The sequence below is a fragment of the Rhinopithecus roxellana genome, chromosome 1, assembly GCF_007565055.1.
Source record: "Rhinopithecus roxellana isolate Shanxi Qingling chromosome 1, ASM756505v1, whole genome shotgun sequence".
Classification (NCBI taxonomy): Eukaryota; Metazoa; Chordata; class Mammalia; order Primates; family Cercopithecidae; genus Rhinopithecus; species Rhinopithecus roxellana.
The window spans coordinates 56,875,256-56,891,650 of NC_044549.1; the positions used below are offsets into that span (position 1 = coordinate 56,875,256).

The 16,395-nt window shown below is 49.5% G+C and overlaps 1 protein-coding gene across 1 annotated transcript in view; it reads right to left on the minus strand.

Annotated features, from left to right (window-relative positions):
* The window catches only part of BSN (bassoon presynaptic cytomatrix protein), a 108,539-nt gene that overhangs the window by 28,481 nt on the left and 63,663 nt on the right, over nucleotides 1–16,395 (minus strand). Inside the window, exon 2 of the mRNA XM_030940052.1 lies at nucleotides 12,844–13,252. Within this exon, the coding sequence (XP_030795912.1) occupies nucleotides 12,844–13,252 (409 nt within the window). The remainder of the gene's footprint in view (nucleotides 1–12,843; nucleotides 13,253–16,395) is intronic.

The window sequence follows — 16,395 nt, forward strand, 5'->3', positions numbered from 1 at the left end:
GAGCCACTGCCACCTGCTCTGCCATGAGTCTGCTAGGGACTTGGAAAGGTAGGACCCTGTGGGCTCTGTAGTTCTGAGAGGACTTTCTCCCTGAGAAGAGTCTTTCTTAGCTGCTTCCTTACTCAAACTATTCAGTGTGCAGAAGGGCAGCTAAGGTGGTACTGGCCAAGGATCCAGAGGCTTGGGGCCCAAGCTGGAGGCTATATGAACTCTAAGTTGAATGAACAGCTATGATCTGTCTGCAATGGTGACTCCCTGCTAATTCCTCTACTGGGCTCTGGAGCAAGGAGGGCAGTTCTGGGAAGAGCTTCTACATCTTCCCTGCAGGAACACAGGCTACACAGAGTGCCTCAGCCCTCAAGAGTGGGACTCAGACTTGCTTGCCATATCTGGCCCCAAAGGGTGCTCACAGGGTGGAGTCTACCTCACAGTCACCTCCATGGCTGTCGGGAAGCTCTGAGAGCCCCCCGAAGTCACAAGTTCTCTTCCCACTCCCCTCCTCTCACCTCCCCCAGCAGCAAGGAAAAGGAGGGTTGCAGACGTCACTCAGCCTTCTTCCTGTGGAGAGACCCAGCCCTACCAGGGAGAGCAGGCATTCAGTGTTTCAGATCACTCAGCACTGACATCATGCCTGATGCCGCATTCATGCTTTTCATTTTGGTACAAGTTGAAACATGACAGAAACAGCTCATAAAGGAGCCCTCCCTGCAGGAATCTAGAGGTTCCTGGAAGGTCCCCACTGGCCAGTGTGACTATATGCCTTTCTGGGTTATGAGTCACTGACCAGGTCTCAGCAGGAGAAACATACCTTCCCATGCCCCCTGGACAACAAGGACAGGCCAATGTGCAGAAGGGCAGCTAAGGTGGCAGCTGAGAGGGAGGGAGTCAGGCCTGGCCTGGATATTCACACTGGTACAGCAATGGACATGTCGCCTGCCCCATCTAGCATCTTACTGTCAGCTGGCTGACCTCAGGGTTAGGAAGCAGGTACCACAGGGTCCCAGTGGGCAGGGTCACACTGATCCAGAGCTGGACCAGCCAGGGGAGGCCTGTGCCAATCTATCAGAGCCCTGAGGAAGGTCTTGGGAACTTGCCTAGCACCTGAGGTCAGGATCTGGGGAGTGGAGGCTGAAACTAATAGCTCCTGGGGCTAGAAGGCCTCACTGGCTTGGATCTCCATGACAGGGAGAGGATCCATCCCCTTGCTGATCCCTGGACACATGTGTCTCTCTGCCCTCAATATCTCTCAACTCCTCCCACACTGCTCTGGACAGCCTCCCCTTCCCTGCAACAACAGGACAATCCGGTGTACCCTGTAATACACCCCTTCCATGACCGGCCGTCTCCCCAGCACCCTCCCCATACACACTCCTCTTAGTCCCCAGTCACACTCTCCAGGAGAGGCCGGACCCTTGGACTAGCCTCAACTTCTCCTTAAAACCCCCAGGACCCTTTGGTTCATCCCCGGCTTTCCCTCCTGGCTTCTGCTGCCCTCCCTCCAGGCCCCTTTATCCTGGCTTGCAAGTCCTTGGCCCTCACCTCTTAAACTCCCGCTAAATGACTCCCATGGTCACTCCAGATGACCTGCAACCCACATGAGGCTGAGCTGCAGACCGCTTCTCAAAGCTCACCGACCAGAATAATTAATCTCTGTACATTGCATTATATGTAAATTTTACCTAAAAAAAAGAAACCTTAAATAAATACTGAACGCTAGTTAATGATATGCTTGGTGAAGTGCTTAGTGGGAAGTATACTGATATCGGCGATGTACTTTTTTTCTTTTTTTGAGACAGGTTCTAGTTCTGAAGTGCAGTGCCATGATCACGGCTCACTGCAACCTCCACCTCCCAGGCTCAAGTGATCCTCCCACCTCAGCCTCCCGAGTAGCTGGGACTACAGGCATGGTGCCACCATACCCAGCTAATTTTTGTATTTTTTTGGTAGAGGCAGGGTTTCACCATGTTACTCAGGCTGGTCTTGAATCCCTGGGCTCAAGCAATCTTCCCACCTTCGCCTCTCAAAGTGCTGGTATTACAGGCATGAGCGACCATGCCTGGCACACTGCAATGTACTTTGACATTCAACAAAAAGATGTATGGATAGATGGACAGACAGAAAAATAAATACATGGTAGAATGGATATGTGATAAAGCCAGGAGAGGAGGTGTTCATTATAAATCCAGATAGTGGCTTTGTGGGTGTTCCTTGTACAATTTTTTCAACAATTTTGTGGCTTGAAAATGTTCATAACATGATGTTGGGGGTAAAAATGAGTTGTTGACCTGGTTGTTCCGTGTTGCTCCACCCAGCAAGGCATCAAGAGCTCCTGTGATGGGCTCTTGGCAGTTGACTCCCCACTACTGCTCAGATATTCTCCCCTCCTGGATCCCTCGGCCCTCCACTTGCTGGCCTTTCTACTCTTCTTTGCTTATCCTTGCCAGCCACCTTTGCTGGGTTCTTCTCAGTGCTGGGGAGCCCAGATCCTGGCACCTCTTCTCTCTGTCCACATCTCTTCTATGGCACTTTAAATGTCATTATATGCTTGTGAATATGAAACAGAAGTCTCCATCCCAACCTGCCTGCTTCATGCCAGGGTCTTAGATGTGTCAGGCACCTTCAACTTGGTAATGGCCCAAACAGAAAAATACCCTATCTCCATCTCTTACCCTCCACATCCAATCCAATTCTGTCTGTTTAGGGACCCAAACACACCAGGAATCTCTCATGGCTCTTCGCAGTCATCATTGCCACTACCCCAGCCTCAGCCTCAGCCCCTTCTGCCACTCTGGTTCCCAGCACCCACCCGGTACCCCTACAGGCTGTTCTTCACATAGCAGCTGCCGGGGGGTGGTGGTGTATATATATATGTGTGTGTATATGTGTGTTGTTTTAGTGTATATGTATATATATGCACACACATATACAGTGTGCGTTAAAATAAATGTAAAATTGCCATTTTAACCATCTTAAAGTATACAGTTCAGTGGTATTAATAATTCATAATGTGGCCAGGCGCGGTGGCTCACGCCTGTAATCTCAGCACTTTGGGAGACCGAGGCGGGCGGATCACGAGGTCAGGAGATTGAGACCATCCTGGCTAACACGGTGAAGCCCCGTCTCTGCTAAAAATACAAAAAATTAGCCGGGCAAGGTGGTGGGCGCCTGTAGTCCCAGCTACTCAGGAGGCTGAGGCAGGAGAATGGCATAAACCCGGAAGGCGGAGCTTGCAGTGAGCCAAGATCACGCCACTGCACTCCAGCCTGGGCGATGAGCAAGACTCCATCTCAAAAAAAAAAAAAAAAAAAATTCATAATGTGTAACCATCACCTCTATTTCCAGAGGGTTTTTAAAATTTGCATTCTTTTTGGCCGGACACTGTGGCTCACCCACTTTGGGAGGGTGAGGTGCGTGGATCACTTGAGGTCAGGATTTTGAGACCAGCCTGGCCAATGTGGTTAAACCCCATCTCTACTAAAAATACAAAACTTAGCCGGGCATGGTGGCACATGCCTGTAATCTCAGCTACTTGGGAGGCTGGAGGTGGAGGTTGCAGTGAGCCGAGATTGCGCCACTGCACTCGAGCCTGGGTGACAAAGCGAGACTCCGTCTTAAACGAACAAATAAACAAAAATTTGCATTGTTTTTATTGTAGTAAAATATACATAAATTTACTACTTTAACCATTTTTAAGTGTACAGGTCAGTGGTAATATATTCATAATGCTGTGCAACCATCACCACCATTCATCTTTGTAATTCTTTCCATCCTGTAAATCTGAAACTGTGCCCATGAAACTCCCCATTCCTCCAGCTCTTTTTTTTTTTTTTTTCTGAGATAGAGTCTTGCTCTGTCACCAGGCTGGAGTGCAGTGGCACTATCTCAGCTCACTGCAACCTCCACCTCCCGGGTTCAAGTAATTCCCCTGTGTCAGCCTCCCAAGTGGCTGGGACTACAGGCATGGGCCACCACGCCCAGCTAATTTTTTTTGTATTTTAGTAGAGATGAGGTTTCACCATGTTGGCCAAGCTGGTCTCGATCACCTGACCTTCTGATCCGCCCACCTCGGCCTCCCAAAGTGCTGGGATTACAGGCGTGAGCCACCGCACCCGGCTCCCCGTTCCTCCAGCTCTTGATAACTACCATTCTACTTTCTGTCTCTGTGACTTCGACTACTCTGACTACCTCATATTTGTTTTTTTGTGACTGGCTTATTTCACTTAGCATAATGTCCTTAAGGTTCGTCCATGTTGTATCATGTGTCAGATTGTCCTTCCTCTTTTAAGGCAGAGTGATATTCCATTGTGTGCATGTATGTATATATATATATTTTTTGCTTATTTGTTCATTTGTCAATGGGCTGTTGGTTGTTTTCACATTTTAGCTATTGTGAAAAATGCTGCCATGAACATGGGTGTACAAATATCTCTTCAAGACCTTCCTTTCAATTCATTTGAGTGTATACCCAGAAGTGGAATTGTTGGATCATATGGTAATTCTATTTATAATTTTTTGAGGAACTGCTATACTGTTTTCCAGAGTGGCTGTACCATTTTACATTCCCAAAAACAGTGCACAAGGGTTCCAATTTCTCCACATTCTTGCCAACATTTATTTTCCGATTTTTTTTTTTATAGCAGCCATCCTTAACAAGTATGAAATGGTATCTCATTGTAGTTTCAATTTGAATTTCTCTAATGATTAGTCATGTTGAGTATATTTTCTTTTTTTTTTTTTTTTTTTTTTTTTTGAGATGGAGTCTCGCTCTGTCACCCAGGCTGGAGTGCAGTGGCCGGATCTCAGCTCACTGCAAGCTCCGCCTCCCGGGTTTACGCCATTCTCCTGCCTCAGCCTCCCGAGTAGCTGGGACTACAGGCGCCGCCACCTCGCCCGGCTAGTTTTTTGTATTTTTAGTAGAGATGGGGTTTCACCGTGTTAGCCAGGATGGTCTCGATCTCCTGACCTCGTGATCCGCCCGTCTCGGCCTCCCAAAGTGCTGGGATTACAGGCTTGAGCCACCGCGCCCGGCCGAGTATATTTTCTTTTTTTCTTTTTCTTTTTTGTTTTGAGACAGAGTCTCACTCAGTTGCCCAGGCTAGAGTGCAGTGGTGTGATCTCAGCTCACTGCAACCTCTCCGCCTCCCGGGTTCAAGCGATTCTCCTTGCCTCAGCCTCCTGAGCAACTGGGATTACAGGTGCCCACCACCACACCAAGGTAACTTTTTGTACTTTTAGTAGAGATGGAGTTTCACCATGTTGGCCAGTCTCGAACTCCTGACCTCAGGTGATCCACCCGCCTCGGCCACCCAAAGTGCTGGGATTACAGGCATGAGCCATCACAGCCAACCTATGTTGAGTATCTTTTGGGAGGTTATTGACCATTTGTATATCTTCCTTGGAGAAATGTTTCTTTCTTCAAGTCCTGTGCCCATTTTGTTTTTCAGAGATAGGGTCTAGCTATCTGCCTAGGCTGGTCTCAAACTCCTAGGCTCAAGATATCCTCCTGCCTTAGCCTCTCAAGTAGCTGGGACTACAGGTGTGTGTCACCATACCTGACTCCTCTTTGCCCCACGCCCTTTGTTTTTTAGACACAGTCTGGCTCTACCACCCAGTAGTGCAATCTTGATTCACTGCAACCTCTGCCTCCTGTGCTCAAGCGATTCTCCTGCCTCAGCCACCTGAGTAGCCGGGACCACAGGTGCCCACCAACATGCCCAGCTAATGTTTGTATTTTTAGTAGAGATGGGGCTTCGCCATGTTGCCCAAGCTGGTCTCAAACTCCTGAGCTCAGGCGATCCACCTGCCTCAGCCTCCCAAAGTCCTGGGATTACAGGCGTGAGCCACTGTGTCTGGCCTCTTTGCCCACTTTTAATTGGATTTTTGTTAGTTTGTTTATTTTTGTTGTTGAGTTGTAGGACTTCTCCGTATATTCTGGATATCAATCCCTTATCAAATACATAATTAGCAAGTATTTTTTTCCATTCTGTGGGTTGCCTTTTTACTCTGTTGATAGTGCCTTCAGATGTAAAAAATTCTAAAATTTTCATGAAGTCTATTTTGTCTATTTTTTCTTTTGTTGCCTGTGCTGTTGGTGTCATATCCAAGAAATCACTGCCAAATCCAACGTTGTGAAGCTTATCCCCTATGTTGTCTTCTAAGAGTTTTATAGTTTTAGCTCTTATGTTTAGGTATTCGATCTATTTTGAGTTAATTTTTGTATATGATGTAAGGAAAAGGTCCAACTTCATTTTTTTGCATGTAGATATCCAGTTTTCCCAACACCATTTGTTGAAAAGATTGTTCTTTCCCTACTGAATGGTCTTGGCACTCTTATCAAAAATCATCTGACCATATATGTGAGGGTTTATTTCTGGGCTATGTATTCTACTCCATTGGTCTCCATATATATGTCTCTCTTTATGCCAGTACCATACTGTTTTGATTACTGTAACTTTGTAGTAAGTTTTGAAATCAGGAAGTATGAGTTCTTCAGCTTTCTTCTTCTTTTTCACAATTGTTTTGGCTATTTGAAGGGCCCTTGAGATTGCATCAGAGGGGTGTTTTAAACACACATCTGACCTTCCTACTTCCACCTTCCCAAACCTTGGGAGTGCATCAGGAGACCCCAGCAAGCCCAGCAGGACCTGCATGCCTTCTGGTCCTGTCCTGTGGTACAGCTGTCCCGGACCTTTGCTCCCGAGCCCTCACATGGACCAAGCACCTCCCCTCAGGCCTCCTCTTTTCCAACTGCCTCCTGTCCAGCAGTTCTGACATTCTACAGCCTAATGCTCACTCTTTGGAGAAGCCCCCAATAATTTTTTTTCTTTTTTTTTGAGACAGGGTCTTACTCTGTCGCCTGGGCTGGAGGGCAGTGGCATGATCATTGGCTCATGTAGCCTAGACCTTCCCAGGTTCAAGTGATCTTCTCATCTCAGCCTCCCAAATACTATAGAGATGGGCTTTCGCCATGTTGTTGCCCAGACTAGTCTTGAACTCCTGGGCTCAAGCGATTTGCCCACCTTGGCTGCTCAAAGTGTTGGGATTACAGGTGTGAGCCACCATGCCCAGCTACTCCCAGGAATCTTGTCTCAGCATCGTACCAACAGCACCCCCCACAACCTTCCCCTCCTTGACCCCAGATGTGATTGTGTGTTTGCTTGTGTGGTTCTTGGTGGCAGTGGTGCCTCCTGCACTGGCCTGAAGGCTTCACAGAGCTGAGTAGCACATCTGTTTCATTTCTACCGGTTTCTCTAGTGTCTGGGACGGTTCCCGACTATCAGTAGGACTGAAAAGCACCGTGGAAGGAGGCAAGGACAGGAAGAAGGGAGAGGGCTGCCCTCTGACTCAGTAGGTTAAGCATGCCTGTCCAGGCCAAAGGCTGAGCAAAATAAAGAGTAGAAGCAGCAAAACCAACAGGTTACCAGCCAGCAACTTTACCAAGATTTCCTGTTCCCTGCCTCTTCCTGCCTCTGGCTGTCTTTCCATCACCTCCTTTTCCTATTTTCTTTTTATTCTGTTTCATTTGCCCTTAGATATGAAAACAAGTGTTTTAGGAGTAAAATTTCATATTTTCAGATCTGAATTAATTTTACATTCATTCTTAGCTTAACTTATGGCGCTCTTCCATAACTAAAAGGTAGAATTCCATGCCTGTTGTCTCCTCATGGCCCCAGTGGCTCTGGCCTCCACTCTGCATGGTCCAAGCAAGTAAGCAGGCTAAAGGTCCTGTCTTCTGGGAACATGAACCACCTCAGGGCATGTACTAAGCAACAGGGCTGGCTGCTCCAGAGTGACTGAAGTTTGGAGAGCATTTCTCTATTGACTTGGAGACGGTTTAGGTCAAAGTGGCTACTCTAAAGCAAATTGCCCAAGGACTAGCTATTCGGTGGGAAAAAGGCCTCCTGGAGAGCCTACCACCTAGAGATCCACCTCCATTTTGTTTGGAGGTGAGCACTGGAAGGCTGGGCAGACACACCCCTGGGCCCAGGAAAGAGGAAGACACCTTTACCTCCCCTCAGTACACTGCTGGTCCCATATCCTGAAACCTGCTCCTCATTCCTCTCCGGCCCAGGCAGCAGTGTGGCCAGAAGGGAGCAGAGGGAGTGAGACAAGGCTGCTGGCTGCAGCAAAGGGATCTGTGCTGAACTCACAGCACCACCCCCGAGCCATCTGGTGCCCTGGCCCTTGCCGGAAAGCAGTGGGATGCAGGCAGGCGAGAGAGAGGCTCAGAGTCCCTGCATTTTCTCCCTCCCTTCTCCACGCCGCCCACCCTGGGAAACTGTGTAGGCTCATGGCTTGCCATTGGGTAGCAGTAGGGGATGGTATGGGTTAAACATCCTTGGCTTGGCCTCAGCAAAGTCCAGACCTTGGAATGAGTGAGGGAAGACCATGCTTACTCCTCTGTAGTTTTCCTAGAGAGGCTTATAAGTAATTCTGACTAGAGCAAGGGTGGTGGGAGGCAGATGGACTACCTTGGCCTGGAAGGCTGGGGATGGGGTGGCAGCCCTGCTGCTCCCCACAGGGGCAGAGCGTGGGCCCCTTCACTCTAGATGGTGCTCTGGGAGGATTCAGCTGATCAGACTGGAGGCTCGGGCATGCAGGCAATCCTGCCTCTGTACCACACTCACTCCTGGGATGCCGCTCTGAGGATGAGGACAGACTGGCATCTGGAGGAGCTCCAGGCTAGGATGTGCTTCTGGGGCTGCTCTGAGTGGGGCATGGAAGCCCCTGAGAGGCCTATAGAAGCAGGCTGTGCCTGCCCCAGGCCACGGTTCATATTCCCCAGCAACTCACTCCCATCCCTACTGCCCACCCCAACTGCACCTTCCCATCTTCTACTTAGCAGGCTCAGGCCCATGCCTTGTCTCCCACTCCCAGCTGTCGGAATAGAGGCCTAACAAGGGCAACACGGGCCACCCTTCTGGTGCAGAAAGGGGTGGCGGGCCTACATGTAAGTCACTAAAGAATGGAGAGGTGAACTCACAGGCCTGAGCAGGCATGGGCATTAGCAAAGCCACCGACGCCAATCCCTGGATTCCTGCTTTTCCTTCAGAGAAATCTGACATTCAGGAAATTCAAGTACTTGTCCAAAACCCCACATCTATAGAGAGAAAAGGAGAATGGTCTTCCTGCCTTCTCCTCATCAGTGAGGACTGAATGCTAACACCTCTAGCCCCCTGGCATCAGTGCATTGTCAGAGGGAGGATCTCTTGTGAGTAGTGAGAAATGTTCAGGCCTCAAACAGAAACACCCAGACTTTCTCTGTGGTTTCGGACAGGTTAAATTACTCACTTACCCTGAGCTACCAGGACTCGGGAAATCCGGAAAGAAATGGCCTCCACCAAGAAGAGTATCTGGGACTGCCCTATTTGTTCTGAACCAGCTTCAGCCTGAGCAAAATGGACTATGAATGGGGAAAATGAGGCTGCGTATCCCTGGGGGAAAGCTGGAGACCAAGCCACTGGTCTAGGTCCACAGCTCTTTTGCTCCAGAATAACCCAGAATAACCCAAGACTTCCTAAGATTCAGTCTCCTCATCTGTAAACAGGGACTGTGCTCTGAGCTTCTTCCCCAATTTCCATGCAGTCTCAACATGCTCCAGGCTCTCAGAAACCCACCAAACTACATGGGCAGGCCTCTTCCTCTCTGCTGGATGGGCAGAATGGTGAGTACCATGTCAGTCTGTGAGTATAGTAGCCCTCCAGCAGCCTAGGGCTGATAGGGGAAACTTGGGTCCGCTGTCCAGAAAAACAGTGATTCCAGATCTCAGACACTGCTTCTAGCCAAATGGGGCTAACTGTGTGTGATTCCCATCTCCAGACCTGGTCTGCTGTTTCTGCAGCATTCAGCTAAAGTAATAACTCTGACTGATGCCATCATACACAGAAACAAAAACACCAAGTCCTGGTGACCACTGCCCAGTGGGGCCAAGTTCTTCCCCTCCTTTCTGTGCATTTGTCCTCATGCAGCCATTCGGCACAACTGTTCAATCACACTCCAGATCTATGCAGCAGCTTGAGTTCCACACCAGCCAGTGAGTCTCTATTAGTGACACACATGAACAAAGTTCCATTTTCTGTGGTCACATTTCAAAGTTCCCAGCAGTTTCACTAGTGGTCTTGGAGAGGCCCTGAAAGCCTCCATGTCACTTGTGTGGCCCACGTCCTTCTCTGGGACTGCTATATCCCTCTGTCCACTGGAAAGTTGAGGAACAACGCATCCTGCCGACATGCCCTGGACACAGCACCCAGGCTGCCAGACCTCCTCAACCAGGCTCAGAGTGACTATACTAGCAGCTCCAGGCACACTCCCCAGTCCACACAGGGTCCCCAGGACACTCTCCAGTGGCCAGTGTCTGCAGTGCATCTGCACTGGGACTGGCAGTACCCCTATCTTTTTCTACTCTGATTGGGCCACTCCTGGGAAGTGAGGAACTGAAAAATAAAGTGAGTGCTGTAGCTGAGTTTCCTGGAAAAAGTCACTCTCCCTGACCCCCTGTCACCCAGACACCTAACTTCAGAACCAGCCCCTTACACATGCCCAGAACCTCAGACCAGGCAGGAGTTCAGCCCACAGACACCAGGGCACTCCCAGCCTTCTTGGTTGACATAACATCAAGTTAGAAGTAGCCAGGACAGATGTAGTCTGACTAGAACCGATCTAACAGCAGGTATGTGAGCAAAGCGTGCAAACCTGTTTTCTCATCACATGGAAGCATGACCAGGAAGGTGAACCTGCTCTTAGCAAAGTGACGAAGAACAACTGCACTGGTTCAAGAATTATGCCTTGCCACCCCTCGGGAAGATGTGCCAAGGATTATTTTTCCTTGACAAGAACAACACTGAAAGCCAACTCTGGAGAAGTGAAGGTTCTACCTGAAAATCCCAGCACAAAAGGGTATTCACCATGTGTGAACTTGGAGAAGGGACCAGGTCAGCAGTTCTCAAACTGGGTGCCATGGAACAGCAGCTCCCAAGATGTTCTGTGAAAGCAAGTCTGGGAAAGGCTGCCAACCACAGTCCTGTCCTGGAACTCTGTGGTGCCCCTCAGGACACTGAAAGTCCTGAGGAATCTCACAGTAAAGAAACATTTCATTTGTCCGGCCCAGCATTTGTTTGAAGTATTTGGCTGAGACCCACCCTTCACAAAACACTATGGATCTGCATTAAGTGTGAGGCCCCATCTTCTCCTGGCCCTGAGCCTCAGCTTCCTCCCAGCACAATGAGGCAGATGAACTGAGTGTCTCCAAGGTCTTCCTACTCCGCTGTTTTTCCAGGCACAGCCAAAGACTGGCTCCCTTCCCACCTCACTGAAGGTCCTGGGCTTGGACAGCCTACAGGCAGGGGCCATGGTTTGGTGAGGAATGGGATGCACGCCAGGAGCCTGGGGCCACCATGTGTGACTCTTCCTTATCCCCACCCACCTCACCCAGAGTTGTCCAGGTGCTGCGCTGCATCTCAAGGGAGCTGGAACCCAGAGGGGCAAGGCCAGCATGAGGAGGGGATGTCCCATAGTGGTACAGTCCACCTGCCAAGCCTCCCTGTTCCTGTGAGGGGCTTCTGGCTTCTCACTGGCAGAAACACACAGGTGAGCTTCCCCGGCCTTAATCGTATTGTTCTAAATTCTGAACAGCAAGCGCTTACCTAACTGAACAGTGCAGGATGGCCTGTTTCTAATCACAGATGCAATAATCACGAGCGTGCACGCCTCCTCAGGAAGCCCCCACACTCCAGGAGCGACTCCAAAGGCACTGAGTCATCTCCCCACACCGACGGCTCCTTCCTCAGAATCTCACACTTACCTCTCACAAACCACACGTCCCACACCCACAGCACCTCATGGCATATATAGACCCTGACCTGTGAACAATTATTCTCACTCAGCCCCCTCCCACATGGTCCAAACAGCTCCAGCTGCTGTTAATTCCAGAGGCAGCCATGCCCGTGCCTGCAGCCAGCCTCTCTCCATTTTATCCAAAAACAGATCCTTGTGGGGAGAAACAGAGGCTTCCACTCCCAGAGGAGTAGGAGGAAATCAGCAGACCTACTCTGTTCATTTTAAAGCGACGGCCTCGACTCACTTGGTGAGACATCCCACAGTCATTGAAAGCATCCTGAACAAAGCCAGGCTGGGGCCGTGGACCCAGAGTCCTCTTGTCCTCTTGGGTGAAAAAGAAGCCAAACTCACAGAAATGGTCTTACAGTGGCCTCTTGGCGAGTGTGGGACACTGTCATCCTTGGTGAATGCTTGGTTCCCAGCCTGGTTCTTTACCCCAAAGTCATTTCTTTAGGGATGGGGTAGCTGCCCCACCACCTCAGGTCCCCAGCTGACTAGAACTAAAGCCCAGAAGAGGTGTTTCCCAGAGCAGTTTCCTGCCTCCCATGAAACCTTTCTCCCCTCACCAGCATCCCCCTCTAGAGACTGTTGTCAAAGAGAGAGGCCTTCTGGCCTAGGTCAGGGAAATTTGCCTCCCTCTGTATCCTATAGCTGCTCATGGCCCACTCCAAATGAATTCCATTGGGAAAAATTGTTCATAAGAACAATCTGGTCCTCACGAAGGCCATTTTTCCAGACCAAACTTGGACCAGGTTAGAAAGTATCTTCTACTCTCAGACTCTGCCCAAGCTTTCAGGAGATGCAGAAATCCCTTGGGAGATCTGGGGCCAGGCCCTGTTCTTTGCTGCCACATCTTGGAACCAGGACACATCCCCGCAGGAGGACACAGATGCTGGTGATTAAGGGAAATGACTAGGAAAAGAGAGTTGGTGAAAGAGGGGAAGGAAACCAGGGGAGGCATGCTAATGAGGTGGCAGGTGAGTGGGGAGCCGGCGCAGAGGTGGTTACCTGGGTGAGATGAGGGTTGGGGTTGAACCCACACTGGTTGCAGACCTTGTTGTGACACTGGGTGCAGGTGTTGAAGTTTGGCTGGCTGGGGGTCGACGTGAGGTCCGAAGTCTTGCATATGGGACATAGCGTGCTGCTGGGAAGGGGAGCAATCTGAGGGACGGAGTAGGGTGATGTGGGGGTGCTGCCTCTGTCCGGTGACACTGAGGGGGACCGCCCTGATCTCTGTGTCCTGCTGTCTACCTGCAGTGTCCTGCGGGGACCATCAGCCTCCTGGCCTGCTGGTCCCTGTGCCCTTGTCTCCCGGGGGCTCTCTTGGCCAGGAGTGGTAGCAGAAGCTTGTTTCGGAGTTGGGGAAGCTGTTCTCTGGCTACCCAGGGTTTCCTTAGGGTCCAGTCTCCGGGAAGTGCTGAAATGACATTGAAAATGACTGTTAGAGATACATCTTAGAGAATCAGCTTGCAGAGGTCTCTACCAAGCTAGGTGACCCTGCCAAGCCCCATCACCACCCTCCTCCTCCTGCCCAGAAGAATCATCATGGCCCTCATTTGCTGTGTCCTGTGCTGAGCCTTGACAAGCATCTCCAACTTGAACCCTTGGCACCAGGGCATGAGGCAGGATCAGAACATGTCCTCTCACATTCTGATAAAGTACAGACTCTGATTCAGTAGATCTGAGTAGGGTCTGCATTGTAAGAAGCTCTAAGGTGATGCCAATTCTAAACCTACACATTAGAAATACCTGGATGGGTCAGGTGTGGTGGCTCAAGCCTGTAATCCCAGGACTTTGGCAGGCCGAGGCAGACAGATCACTTGAGGTCAGGAATTCAAGACCAGCCTGGCCAACATGGTGAAACTCGATCTCTACTAAAATTACAAAAATTAGCCGGGCTTGGTGGTGACACCTGTAATCCCAGCTACATGGGAGGCTGAGGCGGGAGAATCACTTGAACTCGGGAGGCAGAGGTTGCAGTGAGGAAAGATCGTGCCACTACACTCCAGCCTAGGCAAGAGAGTGAGACCCTGTCTTAAAAAAAAAAAAAAAAAAAAAAAAAAAAAAAAAAGAGGGCCGGGCACGGTGGCTCATGCCTGGAATCCCAGCACTTTGGGAGGCTGAGGCATGCAGATCAAGAGGTCAGGAGATCAAGACCATCCTGGCTAACACAGTGAAACCCCGTCTCTACTAAAAATACAAAAAATTAGCCAGGTGTGGTGGCGGGCGCCTGTAGTCCCAGCTACTTGGGAGGCTAAGGCAGAAGAATGGCGTGAACCCAGGAGGTGGAGCTTGCAGTAAGCCGAGATAGTGCCACTGCACTCCAGTCTGGGCTACAGAGTGAGACTCTGTTTCAAAAAATAATAATAATAATAAAGAAATAGCTAGGGTGATTTTTTAAATTCTGACTCCCAGACTGCACCCCAGTCGAATAACATAAAAATCTGTGGAGGCAGGACCCTGGCATTAGTACTTCTTCTTCCCTAGGTGATTCCAACATGAGCCCAAGTTACTATACTGAGATACTATACTGGCCGATCTGTTATATCCTGCCTTGAACCCCTTCAGAGGCTGAACCTAGATCGCTGGGGATGGGGGATACTGCAATGCCTAGTTAATGCCATCTCCTGTACCAGGGGCCTGCCTCTACACAAAGGAGCCTTCCTTCTGGTAGCCCTCTGCCAAGCCTGATGCCAGACCAAATCTACCAAGATGGGATAGAGTATTACTTTTCCACTAGTGTGAAGTTGGGTGGGGTTGGAGTTCCAGGATCCAGCCTTGAGGAACCACTGAGTGATATCCAATGCGTCTAACCCTCACCTCCATCCCAATCTGGCTGCAGAAGAGCCAGCAGTGTTGGGTAGTTCCATGAGGTAGAAAGCAAATTGTCAGGCTAAAAGTCAATCATATATTCCTTCTCCTTTGACCCAACTTAAGTTCATCTCTGCAATTTTCCTCTTCCAGTTTGAAAGAGGATGAGCACAAAAAGCCAAAGGCAATGCTTTATACTGCTTCCCTGAAATTCTCTTCCTGCTTTAGTCTGTACTCATTGGGATGAATGCCGGCACTCAGGAAACAGGGCTGGCTTGCTGAGAGCAGTGTGGAGGCCCAGCCTGTGCAGGAGACTGCCCTGGTTGCTTCTGCCTCAGTGCCCCAGGGTCTGACTGACAGGAGAAGATTCTAACTTTGCTGCCCCCATCTGAAGGCCATCTGCTTGCCAAAAAGAGTTAAGAGCCAACTGGTAGGGCATCTTAGGACAAGCCATTTCAGGGGGAAGATGAGGAGCCCGCCTGGGGACACTGAGCCCAAGATACTTTGCAGTCCTTCCTCCCTTCTGAGGAACTGGCGGGTAGCGAAACATATCCTTGATCTAATAAAGACTCTCCTAAAAAACAGAAACACTATTACAGTGTTTAACATTCCTGTCATCAACCATCAATAGCATAGACCTAACCATCCAGTCACAGACCCACCAATTTCTTCTTCAGCAAGACAACCAGAGTTTGAGTCCAACCCCTCAGGGCCATCTTTGCCACCAGCTATGAAGCCTAGCATGGTGGTGGCCATAGCATCTGTGGCCCACACTGGGAACCTGGGCTTCTCTGGGCCCTTTCAGTATACTAATTTCTAAGTATCCTAAAGAAATATTTCCCACTTGTCCAAATTAAGTTTCATTTTTTACTTAAATTATTTGGGACTGGAGTTTAAAGGCAGCCCTTGAAAGCAAATCAGAAGATATTGAGAGCCTTTTGTAAACATGTGAATGGACTGTGGCCCCCACCCCTCTCCAGGCTGTGCAAGCCTTCTGAGAAATGTAGCCACTTCTATTGTATTTGTGTTGCCCAATAAGTAGCAGGCAATCTATATACACAGCGACTTTTTAAATCAATGTTGTATCACAGTGTAGTCTTGCTGGAGACATTTTTTGTGAAGACTAGGGTTCTAAACTCAGCCGTGGTGACAGTGAATAAACAAACAATCTTCTGCACCCAGCAAAGTCTGCATGCGAGGGCAATGTTCCTGGCACTGATGTGTGCCCACACGCCTCATGGTAGCCATTGTGACACCTGGAGATCGCAATATATGCCCATGGTCTTTGTACTCTCCTGTCTTCCTAGATGCTTCCTTATACCCTCTCCTTGATCTTCAAGCTTCCAAACACCTCCTTCTGTCTCTTAACTGCCACTGATGACCTGCTGACCATCTTACAAAGAAAGTAGGACCCACCAGAAGAAACCTGCACAACTTCAGCCTCCCTACTCCTGTCCCCCAGTGTTCACCTGCCTCCTGATCCCAAGGCCCACTTCTCACCATCACAAATTCTCCCCTCTTCTTCATCATTCATTTCCCCCTCTCTATTGGATCATTTCAATTATCATACAAACAAGCTTCTCCCATCCTAAAAAACAAAAAAGTAGAAGCAGCAGCACTTTACTCCACTACTCCTTCAGCTACTGCCCCATTTCTCTCCTCTTCTTTACAGCAAAACTCCTTAAAATAATTTTCTCCACTTGCCTGACAAGGTGACTTGCACCTGTAACCCCAACTTGGGAGACTGAG